This window comes from Artibeus jamaicensis, unplaced genomic scaffold (assembly GCF_021234435.1).
Source record: "Artibeus jamaicensis isolate MK-2021 breed Jamaican fruit bat unplaced genomic scaffold, CSHL_Jam_final contig_415, whole genome shotgun sequence".
Lineage (NCBI taxonomy): Eukaryota > Metazoa > Chordata > Mammalia > Chiroptera > Phyllostomidae > Artibeus > Artibeus jamaicensis.
Window position 1 is genome coordinate 38,707,212 of NW_026521823.1, and position 22,032 is coordinate 38,729,243.

At 47.0% G+C, this 22,032-nt stretch overlaps 1 protein-coding gene across 4 annotated transcripts in view; it reads left to right on the plus strand.

The window, feature by feature from the left end:
- SACS (sacsin molecular chaperone) overlaps window positions 1-22,032 on the plus strand; it is a 65,771-nt gene that overhangs the window by 19,286 nt on the left and 24,453 nt on the right. For 3 of the 4 annotated variants that reach the window (XM_053665545.1, XM_037129432.2, XM_053665547.1), the window contains exons 3-7: window positions 7,494-7,644; window positions 12,575-12,662; window positions 13,504-13,589; window positions 16,591-16,702; window positions 17,754-17,900. In XM_053665545.1, the coding sequence (XP_053521520.1) occupies window positions 7,494-7,644; window positions 12,575-12,662; window positions 13,504-13,589; window positions 16,591-16,702; window positions 17,754-17,900 (584 nt within the window). Of the gene's footprint in view, window positions 1-7,185; window positions 7,367-7,493; window positions 7,645-12,574; window positions 12,663-13,503; window positions 13,590-16,590; window positions 16,703-17,753; window positions 17,901-22,032 lie in introns of those variants that run through there. The other variant, XM_053665546.1, reaches the window with a different exon arrangement.

Below are 22,032 nucleotides of genomic sequence, written 5' to 3' on the forward strand. Positions count from 1 at the left end.
CCCAGATGACCCCCCGTGGAATCCAGCGCCCCAACCCTGTCACTTTCTGTTCCTTCCCACCGTGTCCCATCACAGGGCTTACTTCTACTTTGCATATTGTTAATCTGTGCATTTTTCCTGCCTCCCCATCATGAAAATAGCAGTCTCATAGGAGCCAGCTAACGGCTATGGTTCTGGCATACTACAGTGTCTGAAACTTGAATTAATAAATGTATTATACATCTCTCGCATATATTTTTGTTGCTTTGCATGTTATTTATGTTATTTCTTCTCTTGGGCTCCGTGAAACGCTATTTGAATTGTTCTGATGCTAATGTAGGTCTAAGATAAAAACAAAATAGTGATTAAATAAAGTGCGTCCCATCACAGCTTTGACAGGGGCTTTATGCGCCAGAGTGTTTGGGACACAGCCCCACCCTCAGGGACACAGTCACTCAGGGCCTGAGAGCCAGTCCCCTGGCTGAGACCCTGTCCCCTGACTGAGACGGTCTGGGGCCGAGTGGGGAGGGGAGAGAGGTTTGGTAGAGATTTCTCCGGAGGGAGATGACAGGGGGTAGCAGGCTCACGGCCCTCCCACCCAGCCTGGGGAGGTGCTCAGAGCCCTTGAAGCCTGGGTTCGCAGAACAGTGTCTACATCGCCCCCTCGTAGCAGCAGGGACATGGCTGTAACATCGGCTTGGGCTGGTCACACTGGGTGGGTGAGGGACTGGAGAGAATGTTCCGGAAAACACAACTGAACAAAGTGGCAGGACGTCAGGTTAGGGTTGAACTGGCACCTCTTCCGTGGGGTCCACTCCAGGGGCCTGGGCCCAGAGCCTCGAGGAGTGGGGGGAATGAGGGACTCCTGGAGGCTGTGGGAGGAGGCGTGATGGGCCACTCCGTACAGAAATGCATGTAGCCAGCTTAGGAGGGCCTTCGCAGGGTCCGCTGTGATGGGACTTTTCAAAGAGCCCCACGGGAGAAAGAGTGAGCTTACCCACCCGCCAGACCCGCAGGGCTCCAAGCCACCCTGCCAGGTAGGAACAGCCCACCCTCCTGCCTTTCTCTCTCCGTGGTTTGGGGCTGCGTGGGTCAGATCTCAGCTCCTGTTTGGGGAAGTAGGGAGGGAGCAGAAGCGGCCCACTCCTCCCTCCTGAGAGGCAGGGAGCCTCTGACTCCAGGCCTTAGTTGGGGGCAGGGGTGGGGGCAGGGACATGGCCGCAGCAAGGAGGAAGCTGACCTTCCAATGATTGGAATTTATTCAATGATTTGGGATGCTCTTAGTCCAATTTTAGAACTGCAATTATGTTCTGTACCATAAAGTGACCTGAGGGCTGTGGTTATGGAAGAGTGAGCAGAACAACTGTGGGAGTTACCCGAATTCCCATCCCAAAGCCATGAAAGGCGATTCCTTGCATGAAATAGTGCCCCCTACCCATGATTCTTTCAAAAAATGTGTCTTGACATGCCACGAATTAGGCTTCGAAAATCTCACCCGTTACATTGTCTTCTAACATTTCTGCAGACACTTTACAAATAATTTGCCACGTCCAAGGTGAGAGCCATGTTGGAGAGGGTGTTGCATGCAGACCCGGGCGTCACTCACACATCCCTGCTCTCCTGCCGCAACCTGCTGAGACCGAGGCTTGAAAAGCCACCTGGTCCTTTTCCCTGCCTTCCTCGCGGCTGCTTGGGGTTGCACGTGGTCAAGTTCTGGCCAATGGGAGGGAAACAGAAGCCTGGGGGAAATTCTTGTTTTCTCGATAAAGTGGATGGTACTGTTCCTCGCCCTTCTTCTCCCTCCCTTAACTGTGGGTATATTCCAGCTATATTGGCCATTTTATAACAGGTTCCAAAACCTCACTGGCGTTCTCAGAGTTGAGAAAAGACCTTCCTCGTCTGACACGTGAGAAAAGCAAACCCTTACCAGCTTAGCTGCTGCGAGGCAGGAAATCAGAGCCCAAATCCAAGCCAAACCTTGTTGACCGATGTTAAGAGCAAAGTTGATATTTACCTACGTGCGGCCATTTGTTCAACTCTCCAACACCATAGTTACATTTATTTATTCACTGTTACCCAATAACTTGCCCAAGATACATGTTTACCAGGTACCTAAGCCTAGTTTCACATCTAATCTCAGAGGAAAACGGGTCAAGGAGTGAAATAAAGGGAGAAAACATCCCCGTTGCACTCAGAAGACGGGCGAGGGTGATTGCGGCTGCTTTCGGGAGGAGGGAAAACCCTTGTGAACCGTTCTTAACGGGGAAGGGAGCTGCTGGCTCCCAGGACAGCCCCTCACGTGGGCCTGTGACCCAGCAGAGCTTTCCAGGGAGACACTGACACACCCCACCTACACCTGCTGTAACACACAGGGGCAGGAATTGGGACCCCACACCCCGTGGCAGAGATGGCCACTTGCTCCCCCTCTATTCCCTTCCTCCTCCTCATTGGGCTGTGACTGTCTCTGGGCACCTAATCACCTAGAATAAAGACTGCAAAAAAAAAAGGTACAAAGAGCAATGCAAAGTACTGCCCTTCAATGACTACAAATTCATTACAATTAGTAACATGTGATCCACGCTGTAACACTGACGTGAGTCTACGAGGTACCAGTTGAATGGTGAGGAGCACCCGGAAGAGCGGAGGAGACCTGCGGAGGTGGTGACAGAGGGGACCAGGACTTAGGGACGTGTCCAGTGGACAGTGATGAGAAGAGGACTGCTGGTAGGTGGGGACGATGGGGACAAGGCAGGTAGGGCACACGGGACAGCTGGGCCCTGTGGAGTGGTTGTCTTCTGTAGGCCTTGTAGTGTAGCGTTTAATGGTGCTCGGGCCCTGGCGTTCAGATCTCCCAGTCATAGCTGTGGAAGTACGAGTACGGTGTTGAGTTTCATGGTCCCTGCCGGAAAATAGAGGTTTTATCTACTTCTAGGGGTTCGGGGAAGACAAAGTGGGCAAAATCACAAAAGGCTTCTAGTAGGCGATGGCACCGTGCAGGTTACACAGGATCAGCTGGCCATGGAGACGCACTGTGTGACGGATGAGGGGCGGCCTCAGGGGACTCCGACAAGGCTGACTGGGGCTAAATTGTGATGGGCCTCGTGCGCCACGCAGAATAACTCGGACTTGACCCTAGAGTCATTTTGGAAAATTCTTGTAGGGTCTGGGGCACCCCACTGACTCAACAATGGCCTCGTTGGCCAATCCTAGGGGCCCTTTACCTACGTGACCCTTAGCACTGCCAATTTCCTTCTTGGAGATTTTTACTTAGTCTCACATGTACCATTTTTTTTTTCTTGGTTCCGTCCCTCTTTTGAGTCTTGTCTCTGTCCGAGTCATCCTCAGTCTGGCTGCCTGAGGAGTCTCTGTGCCATGTAACTGTGGTCACCTGACCTGATCAAACTTGGGCTGCCCACCCACTTCAGGTAACTCTGCACACGGTGTGAAGGAGACTTCAGGACTCCACTCCTGCAGACTCCTCTCCACTCACGTTTTCTGTGCCTTTGCATGAGCTCTTTCCTATCGTACAGAACTGCCAGGAAGTCCTGAGCTCTATTGCAATTGTTTGACTCCATCAATTTGCAAGGGCCGTGTGCCCTCCCTGGGAGATCTTTTTCCTTTCTCTACTGGGCTTGGTATTCTAAGGCATTCTTTGGCACTTCACCCAATGCCATGTTCACAATATCCTCATCTTTTTATTTTCAGGTTAAAGAGCCCTGTGCCGACTCATTGAACAAAGGAATAACAACTTGTTAGGTTTTGTCTCTGCTGCACCGGGGAACGTTCTCTGGAAGGGACCCCTGATTGTCGCTCTGTGGCCAGGCCGTGCTACCACGCACATTCTGTTTCCTAAAATCGTGACGCGTTGTTTCAGGGGCGGTTAACTCGCCGCCTGCACAGGTGCTTCCAAACTGCAGTTGGTACGGCGTGCGGGGCTAAGAATGGACCGGAATGGAGACCAATTATGAGTTAAGAATTTTTATATTGGGTTGGATCAGTGTTTGGATTATTTCCCTAGATAGGATTTTCAATTGCAAAAATGAGTCCATTTTAGGGATTTGAAGGGATTGGATGATTTTTAGCTCTTAGGAGTGATGGGAAAGCTAGGGCCCATGCCATGTCAAATATGTCATCCAGGAAAATGGACAGAAAGAAATATGCCTTGGCTTGTGTGGCTCAGTTGGTTGGGCGCCATTCCACAAAGCGAAAGGTCATTGGTTTGATTCCTGGCCAGGGCTCAGGTCTGGGTTGCGGGTTCAGTCCCCAGACAGGGTGTGTACGAACCAAATGATGTTTCTTCCCCCCTCTCTCTTTCTTGCTTCCCTCCTCTCTAAAAATAAATGAATAAAATCTATATATTTTCTTAAAAAAGGAAAGAAACACTCGGGCAAGTTAAAACAGGGGTCACCAGAAGGAATAATGTTGTTTTCTGCTTCTATTGTGCTGAGTCCAACTTGTGTGATAAAAGTTTTCTTTGCCCGTCGACAGCTGAAATGGGCTCCAAGGATGATTGGGTGACCCCCCATTTCTTCCCGAACTTGGACACCCTCTAAAAGCAGGGATGGAGTCATGGCTTCATGCATTTGATGATACGGTTCCAAAGACAGGATCCAGGCTCAGCTACACATTTCTCACAATTTTTGCAAACTTTCTTCTCGTCCTAAAGAGTGGTAAAAGTTCATGAACAAAGCTATTGGCTGAAGTTTGTGAACTTCTGGAAAATTAAAATACCCATGTAAGTTAAACAGCCTAAGATATGTCTTCTCAGTGTAAAATTAAGCATTTATCAGAAATGAGATTTCTACAGTTACAACAATGTTGAAAATACTATGTACCCACACTATACAAGTACTTGCATCCTATAAAAAACTTTTAAATTAATGGTAATATATTAAAGTGTTTCTTGTATTGGGGTCTTGGAACTATGAATCATGTTTGAGCTTCTTTCTAGATTTTTGTATTTTTCAGATATTCGTTCCTCTTTTCTCCTCCTCTCCTTTTTCCTTTTCCTTCCTTCCTTTCTTCCTTCCTTCCTCCCATTTACTGAGATCCTATTCTATGTTAGAGCCTCTTCTTGGCTGTGGGAAGCCATAGTAAACCCAACCCCCCCCCCCCCCACCAATTCCACCTTTGATTTTGTGGCAGGTTGGGGGATGGATTGGATTGGGGATAAGTGAGGATGGAGAACAAGTTGGAAGTGATGGTACCAAGTCCAGCCACAGGTGATGGAAGCACAAATCATACCAGTTGCTCTGCCCTGCTGCTTCTCACAGAAGCTCTTTCTGGATAATTTCATCTTCCTGCTTCAGGCTTCTGCTCAAGTGTAACTTCTTCCAAAGGAGTTCTAGCTCCTTAACTCTCTTACTTTGTCCTGCCTGACTCCTACCCCCTCTTGTAAATAGAGCTTATCCCTACCCAGCTGACGCCATAGGTCTGATGTAGGAACCAATGTCTTATTGGTCTATTTGCTTATAGTTGTCTTTCTTCCCTAGAATATAAGCATGCCACAGGGACTCTGCTTTTTTTGTTGTTGTATTCCTATCACTTAGACATGTGTCCATTTGGGACATAGGCAAGCTTTAATAAATGTTATCCAAATGCTTAAACAAACAATTGCTGAATCTATATTTTTAACTTGGACATCTCTCCTGAGCTCCAGATTTGCAGGTCCCATGCCAACTAAGGGACCTTTTAAGGATTCACTTCAAAGTGAGTCCTGAGCATCTCTGAATTCCATATGTTCGAAGCTTCTTATGATAGGCCTCCTTTCCCAACCAAATCTGGTTCTTGTGACATCCTCTCCATCCCGATCATTTATTTGTCTCTCAAGTCTTCAACTCAATGCACAGGTTCCTTCAGCACCACTTCTAGGAGAGTGCACGAGGAAGCAGGTGATGGGGGATGTCAAAGGAGTTAGGTGGGAAAGACTGTCCTGGGGCTGGTGTGTCATGGCACGGTAGCAAGGAGTGGCAGCTCATATTGTCTCTACTTGTTGATATTCCAATGCATTTGCTTGAGCAGTCTCATCTGATTGAGGGTTTTCTGGCCTGATGTTTATATTGAAATAGCACATTCTCTTCTAACTGATGAAACATGCTTCCTTGTTCTAAGTCAGAAAGACCTGCATGATGTAAAGCACCCTCTCTTTTCAATGTGGTTTATGAGAAAGGGATGGAACCACTGTGAGGGCAATTCTGTGTGCTTATTACCGATGATATTTTTTTTATGGAGGAGGGGGAGGAGAGGTCATTGAAAAACAGTAATGAATACAATTTTGCGAGTGTCAACACTAAAGTTTAATTCTATTCAGGGCACTTAAACAATAAGCACGCATGTTTACTTATTAAGAACATAACCTTTGAGTTGTTTTTAGTAGACGCTGCCTTTTTTTTTGCTGTGTGTCTCATTCATACCTATGAGAAATAAACCACAGGAAAGGACACTCTGAAGCTTCATCAAACCACACACACTTTCAAATTACAAGGCAACACTAGTTATGCTGGGGCGATCTCATAAACTCTATGGCTCAAGTTTCTGATTTCAAGGAGCTTGGAGGCGTGATGGAAAAACTTAGGGTACCAACCATATAATATTGCTAAAATAAATCACGTGTGTATTTTAACCTGTCATAGGATATTTTTACGTGTGTTCTCATCTGTAACTTTACTACTGGCACGCCTTCTTCCAGCAAACTGAATCACTGAGCCTACTTTTGTGCCTTAAAAAACTACAGGAAATGAAACCGCGGATGACACTGGGGTTTTGCAATCCCCACGTGCCCCTCCTGTACCTAAGAGGCTAAATCTTGTTTAGAGATGCTTCCAGAGATTAGAAGTCATTAGAGCTGAAGGAGCCGTAGGCCCTAGTGCATGTTGAACGCCATCAGGGGAAATACACGTCTCCAAACGCACAGTTCCGCACCTAAGGTTATTAAGCGTTCGAGGATGTGCAGGCACTGCGGGAGTGGGCGGGGCGAGGCGGGTGGGGCGGGGCCAGGAAGGCCGGGCGGATTCCAGGCCACTGGTCCAGGCAGGGCGGGGCCTGGCGGGGCGGGGCATAGTGGGCGGGGCGGGCGCTCTGCTAACGGTCTTTGCAGGCGGGCGCGTGCCCGCGCTCTCCGCTTCCGAGGCCCTTGGCGGCCTGGAGCGCGCCGCCGCCGCCTCCGTCTGCTCCTCCCGCGCGCGGTCACGGCTTCCTCTCGCGTTTCCTCGGCGGCGCCGGAGGCTGCTCCGGGGGCTGCGGCGGGGCGGCGCCTATGCGCGCCATGAGGATCCCGCCCTCCGGGCCCGCGCCGAGTCTCTCGGTGCCGCAGGGCCGGCAGTGACCCGGCGTCCGCGCGCTGGGGCGGACGCCGGCCCGCGGCGAGGAGTCAGGCGATGGGGGACAGGTACCCCGGGCCGGGCCCCGCGCCGCGAGGGTGGCCGCCACCGAGACCCTGGGGGGTGGGGCGCGTGTTGGATGGGCGCGGCCCCCCCGCGTGGTCCCCACTGAGGATCCCTTTGCCTTTTGCGCAGGTGGCTGCGGGTGACCGTCCTCCCCGGCTGCGTGGGCTGCAGGACCGTGGCCGTCCTGGAGTCATGGACAGTGCGGGACATCAAGGAGCGCATCCGGGCGGAGACGGGCTTCCCGGCGTCCGAGCAGCGGCTGTGGCTCGGCGACAGGGAGGTATGGCCCCGTCCCCTCGTCCTAGCGGGAGGGTGGGTCTGCGGTCGGTAGGCTTGCCGGCAGGGAGGCGGCATGGGTTTACTCCTGTGTCATTAAGTAGGCACCCTGAAAATAATGCTTTGCACGTAACGTAAGCGGGACACGGGTGCGTTCCTATCATTGTAAGTTTTACTGATTTACCATTCAACTTTGGAATCCCCCCCGGCCCCATTTTGTCTGAATCTTCACTTCCTGAAACTAAGATACTTTTTTCTGATGTGCTTTATAACCAGAGGGTGTTTTGCTTTGTTTTGTTTCTTTGTTTAGAGGCATTAAAGTGACTTAATCATTACTCATATTTTTCTAATGGTTATACATTGAACACTGATAAATATCCTAACTTTTTGATGTCTTGGAAGTAGCCCCACCCACAGTTTTGAATCAGAAATTTAGACTGAAAGGATCTTCAGACGTAATTTAATGAAGAAACTATTAATTTGAGGAGTACATTTATATTAAAACTTCTAAGGTGGAAGTGAATGACTTAGCAGATCAAAACTTTGGAAAAGAGTGGGTATTTCATATTGTTGTATGTATCCTTTAAGATGGGTGAAAATACTTAAGAGAGGAGTTACAGGAGACATATCATTGAAAATTAACCTATTTTATCCTAATAAATATATTTACTTTTTATGTGATAAAAGAACCTCATTTCCAGGATTTAAAAAGAGGCAAAAAAGAGTTGAACTGATACACAAGGAACACTTGAGCCATACAGAATGGCACCTGTAGTACAAGATTTCATTACTGTCCAGTGCAGATGTTGGTGAAGGACTTGGTACCTGTGATTTTTAATCCCTCAGTGTAATCTTGACCCTCAGTGTACCGGGGTCTACTCTCTGGTCACTTGCCCATTTAGGCCCAGATTTCCCATTAATCTGCTCTTTGTTCCCCAGCGGGTCAGTCCTCTGTGCCAGTTCCCCAGGGTGTTCGGTGGCGCCCAGACGGTGACAGAGCTTTGGCCAGAACTGAAGGGCAAAGCTCATCATCTGTATTCTTTTTCTGTACCTCCTCCTACTTTTGAACTTCCCATGTATACTCCTGGTTCAGTACCCACTTCTTTGGTTACCCCTTGAGTCTGCTTTGTCCACATGTCCCTCAGGTGTGGTTGTCCCCAAAGGCTCAATGTGGTGGGTCCTGCCATTAGAAGTGCCATTGGAGACGTGGTATGGTGCACATGGCAGTGGGGCGCTGAGTGGTCAGACTGCGTGGGTGGTCTCTCAGGGGTCTAGTTAGGAAGCTTACGCTAAGAGGAGGTAGCGAGGCTCTGGACTATGTCTATGCAGGTACACTGAAAGGGAAGGATGCGCAGGAGACCTGGAAAAATATAAAATTATGGCAGTTTGGTACCAAATGGATGGGGACGCAGATCGGGGGGTGAGAAGAAGAATAAGGCAGAAGGTCTCACTAAGGATGCTCAGAAGCCTTGAGTGAGGTCAGGAAAATACTGGCTCTGTTAGCAGAGATAAACACGTACAGAGGGGACCTCCTCCCGTTGGAGGAATGGTGGTGGGTGACCAGTTTGCTCTAGGATGTGGCTCAGCTGGTGCAGGGCATAAAAGAAACCTCTAGGAAAATGCATGCAGAGGTAGGTGACCCAGATCCTACTTCCAGCACTGCCCGAGTAACAGGCCGCGTTCACTACCGTGTGGGAATCTGCACTCTGTTTCTGGTAGGAACGGATCAGTGGATTCCAGCCAGCTCCAAGGTCCCTGCTGGGCAGGGGTCTAGACTAGGGGGTGGTCGACAGCAGACAGGCCTGTGACTGAAGCTCAAGGGAGGGATGTCAGGGCCGCAGACGCACTTTTGGGAAGCCGCTCTTCCCACACATTTCTCCTGCCATGTTTTGCAAATGCATGAGGAAGAGTATTCACATTTATTGAGCCACTCGCCAGTGCACACACTGTTCTAGGTACCTTGTGTGTATATATCATCTCATTTACCACTGAGAACAGCCTCATGAATTCGTCGTTACTACTCCATACCCCAGAGAAGTGTCTGATCAGGGCCGGAACCCAGGTCTGTCTGGTTTTAAGGTTCCTGGGCTTTCTACTGTTCCACACCAGAGAATCTGCTGGGGTGTCAATTAAAAAAAAAGAAAAAAAGTAAAGTTGTTTAAAACAGGAGAAGAACTTAAGCCAGTAAACATGACCTTTCAAGTCCAGGGTGGAACTCCCCAGAAAAACCCACAGAGGGCACCACTCTGCTGACTCAGAGAAGGCAGGTAGCGACTTCCACTGCACGGGCGAAGGTCGTGGTGCCTACCCGAGCCACCACAGGGACACCTTCGTGTGAGCCAGTCTTCCCCAGAGGTGGTTGTCTTTTCCGTGTAGAGTCGAACTGCTGTCAGGAGTTCTGAATATTTTGGGGCAGGGAGGGAACAAAAGCCATTGGCAACTCCTTGTCACTCCCCGGTTTGGTTGGACACAGCAGCAGGCACCAAGTCCTCCATCTTCTGGGGCACCTACCATCCTCTTTCTGCCTGTTGCTCTTTTGCTTTTCTTGGCCCGGAGGTGGCATCTGTAAGCTCCTGACCTCCTGACCGAAGCTGTTCATGACAGCCACGCGTGTTTTTTATCCTTTTTCTAACCCGTTCCAAAGCAAGCCAGGCCTGAAGCATCACCTCACTTTCTCATCTTTCATTTGATCAAAGAGGCCCTTCCTGTCACCTCCTGAATCTTGAAAACCTCCTTGTGTCCTTGACAAGTGAACGAAGGAAGACGTGTTGGGAGATCCAGATTGCAATTAATATTGTAGTCTTTGCTTGAGAATTTGGAGTTACTGTTTCATGGGAAATGAAAATGAGCTAACTGAGGTGTTGAAGGGAAGCTGTCGTGGGCATGGACGGAAATCCATATGTTCAAATTATTTTTAATCACTTTGTTTTAAAAACGAAATATAAAGACTGAAACGGACAATATTTACGATTTCATTGCCTCTGGAGGTTGATAGGACCCATGTCACTTTGCCTGGTTGGAGGGATTTAAGGTCCAGGAAGGAATGAGGCCCAGGCAGAATCCTCCAATCTCCGCAGGCCGCACTGCTCAGGTCACCTGTGCTGCTCGCTCACTCTTCGGGAGAGCCATGTGTCCGCAAGTAGGTCACTGATAACAATCTACCACAGGCGGTCATTGTCAGGCTCACCCAGCGGCCCCGTCTGTTTTCATTAACGTGGTTCTGCTCCACGGCTTCCTCCTCTCCAAGTCCCCTCCAAGTCCCCTCGGAGACCTGGAAACTTCGTGCATCATAGTTTTTCTTCCTTCCTCCCCTTCTGCCTTTCTTCCTTTAAGTGTACCTCGGCTGTATGGAATTAGACTGGTAATCCTGGGTTCCTACATGGCTCTCTTTCAGTAGTTAATTAATTAGCTAACAATATAAGGAACAACCATAATAACATCATCCAACCAGAGAATTAAACACGGTGGATAGTTTGTATTTACCTCTTTGCTTCTCCTTCCCAGACTGTACACCAGTATCTCTCCCCTTACCCTCTGTGTTTACTGTTCTGGTGCCTTGTTTGTAGTTGTTTTAATAGTTTTATCGTGTGTATGTGTGTGTGTCTGTTTGTATAACCTAAATATACAACCTGGACAGTATGTTGTTTACTTTTAGTTATTAATGACCTTTGTAAGGTGTGTATTCCCTATGTGGTAACCTGGACTTAGCTCTTCACACACAATATATGTTATGAATATTCACCTAAATATATGTGCGGTTTACTTAGCTTATTTGTTTTTTAGTGCTGTATAATATTCCATCATATCAATATGTCATCGCATTTCGATTGTTCCTAAGTTTTTGTTGTTAAAACAGTATTGCTCTGGCTAGTCTTTTAAAAACACTAAAAAATATATGTTTATTGATTTTGAAGAGTAAGGAAGGGAAATAGAGAGAAACATCAATGTGAGAAACATCAGTTTGTTGCCTCCCATATATGCCCTGACCAGGAATTGAACCCACAACCTTTTGGTGTGTGGGCCAATGCTCCAACCAACTGAGCCACACCGGCCAGGGCATGATTTTTCTTATTCATGTTTCCTGTGCAAAGAATTTTTGCAGGCTTCCTGTAAGATTCAGTGGGGATATATATATATATATATATATATATATATCCTGACCTCCTGACCGAAGCTGTTCATGACAGCCACGCGTGTTTTTTATCCTTTTTCTAACCCGTTCCAAAGCAAGCCAGGCCTGAAGCATCACCTCACTTTCTCATCTTTCATTTGATCAAAGAGGCCCTTCCTGTCACCTCCTGAATCTTGAAAACCTCCTTGTGTCCTTGACAAGTGAACGAAGGAAGCAAAACACCATTTATTTATTTTAGTTTTTTGGAAAATAGCAACACCCCCCTACCCCATGCTCTTTACTTCTGAATTAAGAGTCTTTTGTGACATTTAGTATATTTTTAACATACTTTTAAAGCAGAATTTGTAGCTTAATGAGAAATGTTGAGGTTCGATCCCACTGCATCTGTGGTCCTTTCCACTGCGTATCCAATTAATTTAAACTTCTTTTCCCTTGACTAACTGTCATCATCGTGTGGAGCCGATCTGTGAGCGGTGCGCCTTGGGGGTGCCGACCCAAGATGAGTCTGCCTCTGTCGGTGGCCCCCAGCCGGCACACACAACCTAAATTGTTGTCAGTGGGAATGTGCGTGCCTTCTTCATAATTATTTAAGGGGGAATCTTTTACATTTTCAAATAAAATTCTTGACCGAGTTTCTTTTCTTAGAAATATTCACTTCCCCTAGCAGCTTATTTCTTGATTAGAAAGGTTAAAAAGCATTACATCCTAAGTGAAAAAAAAAAAAAAACTATGGTGATGTTTTGTACTTGCAGTATTAGGAACTACATTGTTTTTCATACATTTTACTTGTTTATTTTTTCAGTTACCTGACTGGATCAAGATTGGAGATCTGACTTCCAAAAATCGTCATCTATTTGTAAACCTTCAATCAAAAGGCTTAAAAGGGGGAGGTATAACCTTGACTTTACTGGCAGATTGGGCTATTCTGAGTTGAACAGAGACCACGGTTTAAAGTGAAACGAAAGTCTGTGATGCCGGGGTGTGATGGGGGCTCTGGGGGCCGGAGCAGAGTGTGGGCGGGGGGAGCTGCTGAGTTACAGAAGGGGGTGTGCTAGTTTGTGGGACAGCGGGGGTGGGCTTGGGTGTAGTTATGCCAAAATGATGTGAATAAATGTATGGTGATGATTTTGTTTGTTAAGCACAGATTTGTTTTTCTTCATATCCAGATTTTTTTTTATTCTGTGCATCTGAACAATTATTTCCCTTCCCCTGTTCTCCCTATACATTCCTGTTTCCTGTCTGAAGGTGACTTGGTCAGTCTGGTCTAAGAATCTCTAGTTTGGAAAAGCTCAAGGCTCTTTGAACCAGACAGCCAAGGAGCCTGGGACTGTGCCAGATGTCCAAACAGCCGGGACATCGGCTGAGTTTGGGAGTGTTCACAATGTCACAGCACCGTTCTCTGGCTTGGCAGTGAGCGGCAAAACACCATTTATTTATTTTACTTTTTTGGAAAATAGCAACACCCCCCTACCCCATGCTCTTTACTTCTGAATTAAGAGTCTTTTGTGACATTTAGTATATTTTTAACATACTTTTAAAGCAGAATTTGTAGCTTAATGAGAAATGTTGAGGTTCGATCCCACTGCATCTGTGGCCCTTTCCACTGCGTCTTTAGTCGGCAGAGGTTCATCTCCAAGAGCTGCGGTGGGACGTGGAGTTTTCACTGATAGAATTTTACCATGTCTGGGAACCAAGAAATACCGGTCACAAGCCATGGCATTTTTATTTTAGGTCGATTTGGTCAAACAACTCCACCACTTGTGGATTTTCTCAAGGACATTTTAAGAAGATACCCAGAAGGAGGACAGATTCTTAAGGTAGGGCATGTGCCGTGTGCGAGTTTGTGAGTTTGTGTGTGAGTTTGCTTTGGTAAAAACAAGGCGGAGGAAAACAACTTAGAAGTGCGATTAGTGTTTACATCTGTGAGCTCCTGTCTAGACTGGAATGGCTGTGTGTGTCCCCGTGCACCTGCAGCACGGTCACTGGCCAGCGCGGGTGGAGAATGCGGCCAGTACCTGCACGTGAGGTTCCGGAGGCCCAGGAACCCGCCCACTGCGGCCGTCAAGCAGGGCTGCTCTGGAGCACTCTCTGTTCCGTACTCTTTTTCTGGACCCCTCTCCGTGTTCCATACTCCGTGTTTTCCATGAAGTCACATTACTCTCTGTGATGCGACTTCATGGAGAACATGGTGCAGTGGCATTGCAGACCTGCTGGCCAGCCACACGGATGAAGTGACGCAAACCCACATGGAGGGAGCTGCGAACGTGTGCTCGCTTGGCCCCCGGATGTAGAGGGCTGCTGTGGGGGAGGACAAGTGCTTAGTTATTTAAAGCTGTTTGTGATAGTGTTTTACCATAAGTAGCTGTATTCTTTTAGTTCAAATGCACATGTTAAAAAGCTAGACAACCATAAAGAAGCAATTATGGAAGATACTGCAAAGATTAGATTTTGTGTGTAAGCTCAATAAGAAACCTCCTTACTTGTAAAAGTAGATCAGTTATGCAGTTTCCTTCTCATTAATTTATTTAGTGTTTATTACGTCCACTATCTTACTCGTTATATTTTCTAGTTTAGATGGTACATTTTTAGAAAATAAGGACTAAGTTTATTTGACTGGTCTTAAATAGTCATGTTCAGACGGGCGCTGGGTGAGGCTTGCGGCATCTTCTGTGATTTTAGTGATGACAGCATGCCCTTCCAGAACAGGCATCGGTGATTCACAGCAGGTTAATTTGCAAAACGTTTTTACATTGAGACGTTAGGAATGTGAAGAATGGAAGAGTGTGGCTATTGGGTTGTAAGAGGGTAGAAAGGTGAACAGATACATTCAAAAATGAAGATTGGGTTGGTGGTGCCAGGAGCAGGGTGTTACCTATTCACAGGTGAGAGAGGCCCCGACCGTGAACCAGGCAGAGGGTACGACAGGCTCTCTCACGTCCTCACAGTTAGCGGGCTGCTGAGGCTTCGTCCTTGCTCACTGTGTGCATTTAAGTGCAGGCCAGCTGAGCACAGTCTTTGCTCCTTGGATGTCTTAGTAGGATCCGATCGTGTTAGACTTGACAGGACTCTCAGGAATCGCCCAGACTTAGAGCCAGAGACGCTCGAATGACTTGCCCAAGATCTCGCGCAAACTGGCACACTTACTGCTTCCTCTCGGACTCGGTCCAAAAGAGACCCCATTCTCTTTTTTGTTCCACTTGAGACTGATAGTGGGAGCCTGCGACTCGGGACTTCATCTTCAGTTCTCTTCATCTCTGTCCCCTTAAACACACATACATAAAAATAGATATCCAAATGGAAAAAGACCCAGCCTATAAAGTGCTCTCATTTGAGTTAATGCTGTATTTTGCTCCGTTAATTCTTATTCCTATCTTTTATGTCATAATAACCTAATGTAAATAAGGTTGCTAATTTTTAGGGGATTCTGTTAGAATAAACACAGTAGGAACTAGGTCTCAAAAATCCTATGAGGAACAGGCAGCTGTGTGAACGGGAGGAACCTGTCGTCCATGAGGACCACAGAGAAGGGCTGTCTGGGGTTGGACAGCAGGTCCCCAACCTTGCGGGGTGCACCCAGTGAACTAACTGCCTCACCTGGTCTCAGAACTGGCTCTTCGCTTCGGTGCTGTCCCCTTACTCAGTCTTAGAGTCGTCTCATTCCTGGTGGGCACTGTGTCACCTTCGCTCTGATCAAGGCTTTGCTGTGGCTTTGCCCTCTTCAGTCCTTGCCCATTCCTACCCCCAACCCCTCCCCCAGGTTGAGTGATACCAAGATGCTGGAAAAGTTAAGATACAGTTCTCCCCAAGGTTAGAGGTTCCTGAGTGTAATGATACGGGGTGAATTGTTGTGTTTCTAAAGACCTATCCACTTACCATAGGACCGCCTGCTCGGGTTTGACCCAAGTCTCAGCTCATCCAGCCCCTTGTCATGTGTCGGCATGTCTGTGCTTTAGACAAGGTCTGGGATGAACCAGGGATGATGCCTCTGGAGTGTGTCAGGTTCTGAGATTATGGGGTTGGCCCTAGGAGGTGGACTCCTATTGCAGAGTTTGGGGCTCCCGGCCTGATCTCGATAGGTGTGCGGAAGTGCCAACGTGCTAGGGGCTGTTGAGACTGGGCATTGGTTTGAGGCTGCTGATGGGTGTCAGCCTTGTAGTTTGTCCTTCCCTTCCCACGTGCAGAGCTTTGACTGCCCGTTCACCTGTCATTCACCTGTCATTCACCTGTCCACTCACTCACCCACCAGACAGTATCACTACCCTCTCAGTGAAAGGAGGAAGTGCTGACCTTCAAGAAATTTTCATCTTAGGACAGACATGTTCATATCTCAAGTTCGCAGGAATGCAGCATACTGTACATGAAGACTGATAAATTTTTTTCTAAGAGAATGGTAAGCAAATGATAAATAAAGGTCTTTTTTGGTAACTGCTTGAGAATGGTGCTTGTCCCAGACGACAGAGCACTCTGTACAGCGTTTGGAACAGGAGCAATTTCCTTTGTAGGAAGAAGGCCTTGGGTAGATTGTAAATCAGGGGCAGAGTTGTAGATACTCCCAGCATTTGTATTATAGGCAGGAGTAGCACATTTAAAAAAACGCATCACAGGCATGTATAATCGCGGCAGGACTCCTCCTCTCAACCGCACGCACAGCGTACGTGACACTCACTTCCATTGATGCCCGCAGCAGGTCCTAACGGTCATGATGTGAGTAGTGGGTTTCCTTCACTGAAATGGAATTGCCTTTTAAATATTACAGGTAAATATAAAGTGGGCAGTAGGTTCCTGTATTATGAAACATTATTTTTTGTGTATTTCTAGGAGTTAATTCAGAATGCAGAAGATGCTGGGGCCACTACAGTTAAGTTCGTGTATGACGAGACTCAGTACGGAACAGAGACTCTTTGGTCGAAAGATATGGCACAGTTTCAGGGTAAGACTCAATCTTCAGGAACAATATGCACTAACAGGTGGTTTTAGTGATTTACAATATTCTGTTTAACGAATAGTCTAATTACCACTTATACTTCACTTCTTGGCATATGTCATTCCACTTCTTCAAATGTAGGCACATGAGAAGAGACTTCTAGGGTTCTGGAATGTTCTCCATTCATTTGGCTGGATGTTACACAGGTCTGTTCGTTTTGTAAGAATTCATCAAGCTGTACACTTAAAACTTGGTACTCTGTTGTAAATACAAGATGTGGTAAAAGTAGGTTTACAGTTGTCTGTATGGAAAATAATACAATAATTAATAATGATACAAGAATAATTGTGTTTCATGTCCTCACAACTGTAAATCTACTTTTCCCCCACCCTGTGTGTTACATTTCAGGACTGCTTTCAAACAAAAGTGTTAGGTCTTTTAAAGTATGGTGAGTTACTATAGCTGAACATATTGAAGGAATATTGGGACTCTGAGGATGTATTTCATAAAGTAGACTTCCAAAAATATTCAGAGCAGAGTCATCACTTTTTAAAGGAACTACTTTGGAGACAGGATCTTTTAAATTATATAAGCAATGCCTTATAAAGTGATTATTAAATTTATTTAAAGGATTATTGTACACCTTTTGAAGTAATATGTTAACAAGATTTCTTCACATAGAAAGTCTCCTTAGTATATTTACAGGTGATCTCATTTGCAAAAAATTTTAATGTGCTGTTTAGAAACAAGTTGTGTAGTGGGCCACTGTGATTGATTTCCTCATTTGCTCCACGTTTTGGGTGTTTAAACACCATAATAACCTTAGCTTTTCCTTTTCAAATGGCCAACAGTGCTCTCTTTCTTCTGCTGGTAGTTTTTACTATTAATCTGACTTTTACTTTTAGTGTGAAAACAATTGGAATTATAGTGCAGGATTTGGTCATTCCACCCCCTTCTTTACATTTTCCCATCCAATAAGCCACTGTCTGCGGAGCAGGTGCTCGTAAGGACGGAACCCCTTAGAGTGCCTCCTGTGCATGCGCGTCCCCGCCCGCAGGCGCCGCTCTGTACGTGTACAACAACGCGGTGTTCACGCCCGAGGACTGGCACGGCATCCAGGAGATAGCGAGAAGCAGGAAGAAGGACGACCCTCTGAAGGTGGGAAGATTTGGAATCGGGTTCAATTCTGTCTATCACATAACAGGTACAGTATTTGCTTTCATTCATGATACTGCAAATTATTTTAGCCTGTAGTTTATAATTTATTTGGTTAATATCAGAGGTGATATTGTTTTAAAAGGCATCTTTTCCAAATTGTTTTGTCAGTGGCAAGAAGTATGTCAATGAAATATTGGTGTGCCTTGAGTGTTCAGAAGTTACCATGGTAGCTACACTAAAGTTGCATCATGTGACGCTAAAAGTTAATGTCATTATGATGCAGTGTAATCAGTGTAATATATGGGGGGTCCCCCAAAACAGGAATCATCTTCTGGAGAGCGGACCCTTGTACTGCAGGCTTCCCCCCCAGGTGAGTTCCAGGAACCCATTTGTATCAGTTACCAGCTGGTGTTGTTGTGAGAGGTTGCATTTGGCTTCGGTGAATGTTTTGTGAAGACTCTCAGTGTGTTTGCCCATTTCACGATGGGTGATTTAGGAGTGCAGTGGCCATTCCGTGCTGAGTGTTCAGAAGTTTTCGACCAAACACTACATGACCCCCCCCATGCCCCACCCTCTCTATTTACCCAATCTTGCCTGGAGTGACTTTTGTTTGTTTGTTTGTTTCCCTGGATGAAAAAAGTCCTCAAAGGGAAACATTTCGCCAATTTGGAAGCGGTGAAACAAAAAATGGCAGAAGCACTAAAAGGCATCTAAATCGACAAGTTCAAACACTGAGCAGTGGGGAAAACATCTCGGGAGGTGCACCGTGTCCTGTGGAGAGGACTTTGGAGGTGGCTGAGGTTCAAACATGTGAGAGTGAACACTCGGTTTTTATAAGTACATTCCAGGTTTTGGGGGGGTCCCCCCTTGTGTTAAGTCACTTTACATGGGTTGTGAAATATAGCTCTTGAAATGCCATGAAACTGTTACTCTAAGATGTTTTACACTGAAAACATCTGAGTCGGGAAGACTTATTCTCATTTTCTTGTACATATTTTTTAAATATCAGGAGGTTAAAGAGGGAAGTATAACACCAGTGGCATCAAGTAAGTGACAAAGTGAAGATCTTTGAGGTGATTCTGGTTTCTCCACATTTTTCTCATACAGATTTGCTCTTAAACTGACGAGTATTTTAAAGATCACTTTGAAATCATGTTTTGAATCAGGAAGAATATGAGGTTTCCATTTCAGAGCTGAAGTAGGAAATATGTGTGACTCGGTGTGGACATCTCGGGAAGCACATGCATGCTGTTCTTTCCGAATCAAAGCCCTTAGTATTTACCACACTTTGTGATTAAAAGTTGTTATGGAATTGGCCTTTGTTAGAGTTCAGGTTCAAACTGTTCTGCATTTTGCACTTGCAGGAGAAGGAGAGGTTGAGCGGCAGAGCCGTAGCCATACCCGGGGGGTGATGTAACGTGTCATCCGAACTGGGACACGCAGGGACTCTGTTCTCCTCGGACAAGTGGCCTAAATTGGGACTGCCCTGGGTGCGTGGGAGTAGGGTCACCCTCCTGGTAGCCCAGTTTAGTAAGCCTGTTTTTCCGTATTGCAGTTACACGATGATATATTGTATAATGTTGTATTAAGTAAGATTATTTATATAACAAATTATTAACTTATAAATTATGATATATAACTATTGTACATGAATATTGACATTCATGTATTCAACTGTTTGCAAAGTACACCTCAGGGCCGTTTTAAAGTCCTGGGGGCACCTTGGTGACTGGCCCGAGCTGGAGACAGCTGTGCAAGGCGGAGGGCAGTGCTCGGCAGTGTCCAGCTGGTGGCCATGCGAGCGCCGTTCTCTGATCTGAGGGTTCGTGTGGGTTGAGGCGCATGCTTTACATCCATCGGGCATCTCCCTGGTGTCGTCTTAGTGATGGGAGGTGTGCACAGTCTGTGGTGGGAGCGCCACAAACCACGTTTGTGATCGGGGTCGCAGCGGGCTTGGCGAATGGAACCTTTTCTGCTTAAATTACCTGAGAGCCTCGGAGCCGGTGGTCGGGCTCGTGGGGCCGCAGTGGACGCCCACAAACAGTGTGAAAGGTGGGATGACCAGAGCTGCATCTGCACAGGTTAGGTGCTGTGGTCAGCGCTCGAGGATCACCCCCCCCCGTCCCACCCTGGGACATGTTGCCTACAGGCACAGTGCACCCACCATGAGGGATGACTTTTCACAAAAGCTAAGTCGGCATTCAAGAGCAAGGCTGCTGGCTTTGGGCTCAAGGTGGCGGAGTAGGAAGGTCCTGAGCTCACCTCGTCTCATGGACTCCAAAACTGCAACTACGTCCAGAACAGCTGTCTCCGAGCCACCTGAGTACTAGCAGAACAGATCTGCGACAACTGCAGATACAAAGTAAAAGCCACATTGAAACGGGTAGGAGGGGTAGAGACTAAGCCTGGCCAGGTCCTCCCTACTCCCCACTTCTCTGCAGTGACTCACGAGTGGGAGGGATGTCACAGCTGCAGCGGTTACCCCCACAGAGCGAAGGGTCTGAGCCCCAGCCTGCTTGACCTGAAGCAGGAACTGGGGCCCTCATAACATCGGGCTTTGAAAACCAGCGAGGCTTACATCTGGGAGAAGAACCAAAGGGCTCTAGGAAGCCCAGGCTATGCTCTCTCTGAGTTCTGCCACGGTGAAGGTGATGCATTGACTGATTTTAGGATGTGGGCTGGAGGGACAGGGATTTCGGAACTTGCTCTTGTGTCAGATGTGGTGGTGGGTGCCATCTTTCCCCCCCTTCCATAACCTGGCTGGTCTGATACCGGCGGGCGCCATACCTGACACCGTGTTATTCTTGGTGACACTGTTCACCCCATGCTGGCATTTCCCTGAGGACATACCCAGGGCAGCACCCCTCCAAAGTGCTTCTTTCCTGCCACACCAAGTGGCCACCAAGTGGACGGCCTCAGTCGGCACCAGCGCACAGCAGAGGGTCGCCGCTGCGGGGCTGGGCCTTGCAGCCAGCTGCCTCCCAGGCTTGCCCTGCACACAGGCGAGCCCGCAGCAGTTGTGGCCTGGACTCACAGCCAGTGTGTCCATAAAGTTGTGGTCCAGCCACAACAGGAGGCCACACTAGTCCACCCCCCAGAGCACCTGGCTCTGGTGACAAGGGGGCCACCTAAATAAGGACCCCACAGGACACTTTTTAAACTTCCAAATAAGGCCACTTTTTTGAGACCAGGAGATTTAGCTGACCTACCTAATACAATACATAGAAACAAACAGGCAATATGAGGATAGAAAAGAACATGTTCCAAACAAACAAACAAACAAACAAAAAAACAGGACAAAACCCCAGAAAAAGAACTCAATGAAACTGAGGTAAGCTGTCTGCTAGATGAAGCGTTCAAAGTAACAGTCACAAAGATGCTCATTCTACTCTCCAGACAGTGGATAGACCCAGTGAGAACTTCAACAAAGATAGAAACGATAGAAAAGGATCTATCAGAACAGAAGAATATAACAATTGAAAAAAAGCCACTGGAGGGAGTCAACAGCCAATCAGGTGACACAGAAGAATTGATCGCCAGTCAGGAAAACAGAACAGTGGAAATCACCCAGTTGGAAAATCAGAAAGAAGAATGCAAAAGACTAAAGACAGCGCAAGGGGCCTTTGGGACAACATCAAACGTACTAATGTTCAGATAGAGGAGTCCCAGAGGAGGAGAAAGAGAGAGGGGCGGGAGGCCCATTTGAAGACGTATTGGCTGAAAACTCCTAACCTGGCAAAGGAAACACACCCAAGTCTGGGAAGCAGAGCGTCCCAAACAGCATGAACCCAAAGAGACCCACACCAAGACACAGTATGATCAAGTCATTTAAAGATAAATAGGGAATCTTAAGGGCACCAGTAAATAAACCACTAGCTACGTACACGGGTATGCCCATAAGACTACCAATGGACTTTTCAACAGGAACTTGCAGGCCAGAAGGGAGTGGCATGATATATTCAACGTGATGAAAGGGAAAAAAAAACATACAATCAAGAATGCTGTCCCCAGCAAGGTTACCATTCAGAATGGAAGGAGAGATCAAGATTTTCTCACACAAGCAAAAGCTAAAGGAGTTCATCACCACTAAACCAGCCTTACAAGAAATGTTAATGGGAATTCTTTAAGTGGAAAAGAAAATGTAAAAACTAGAAATAAGAAAGTATGTGAAAAATCTC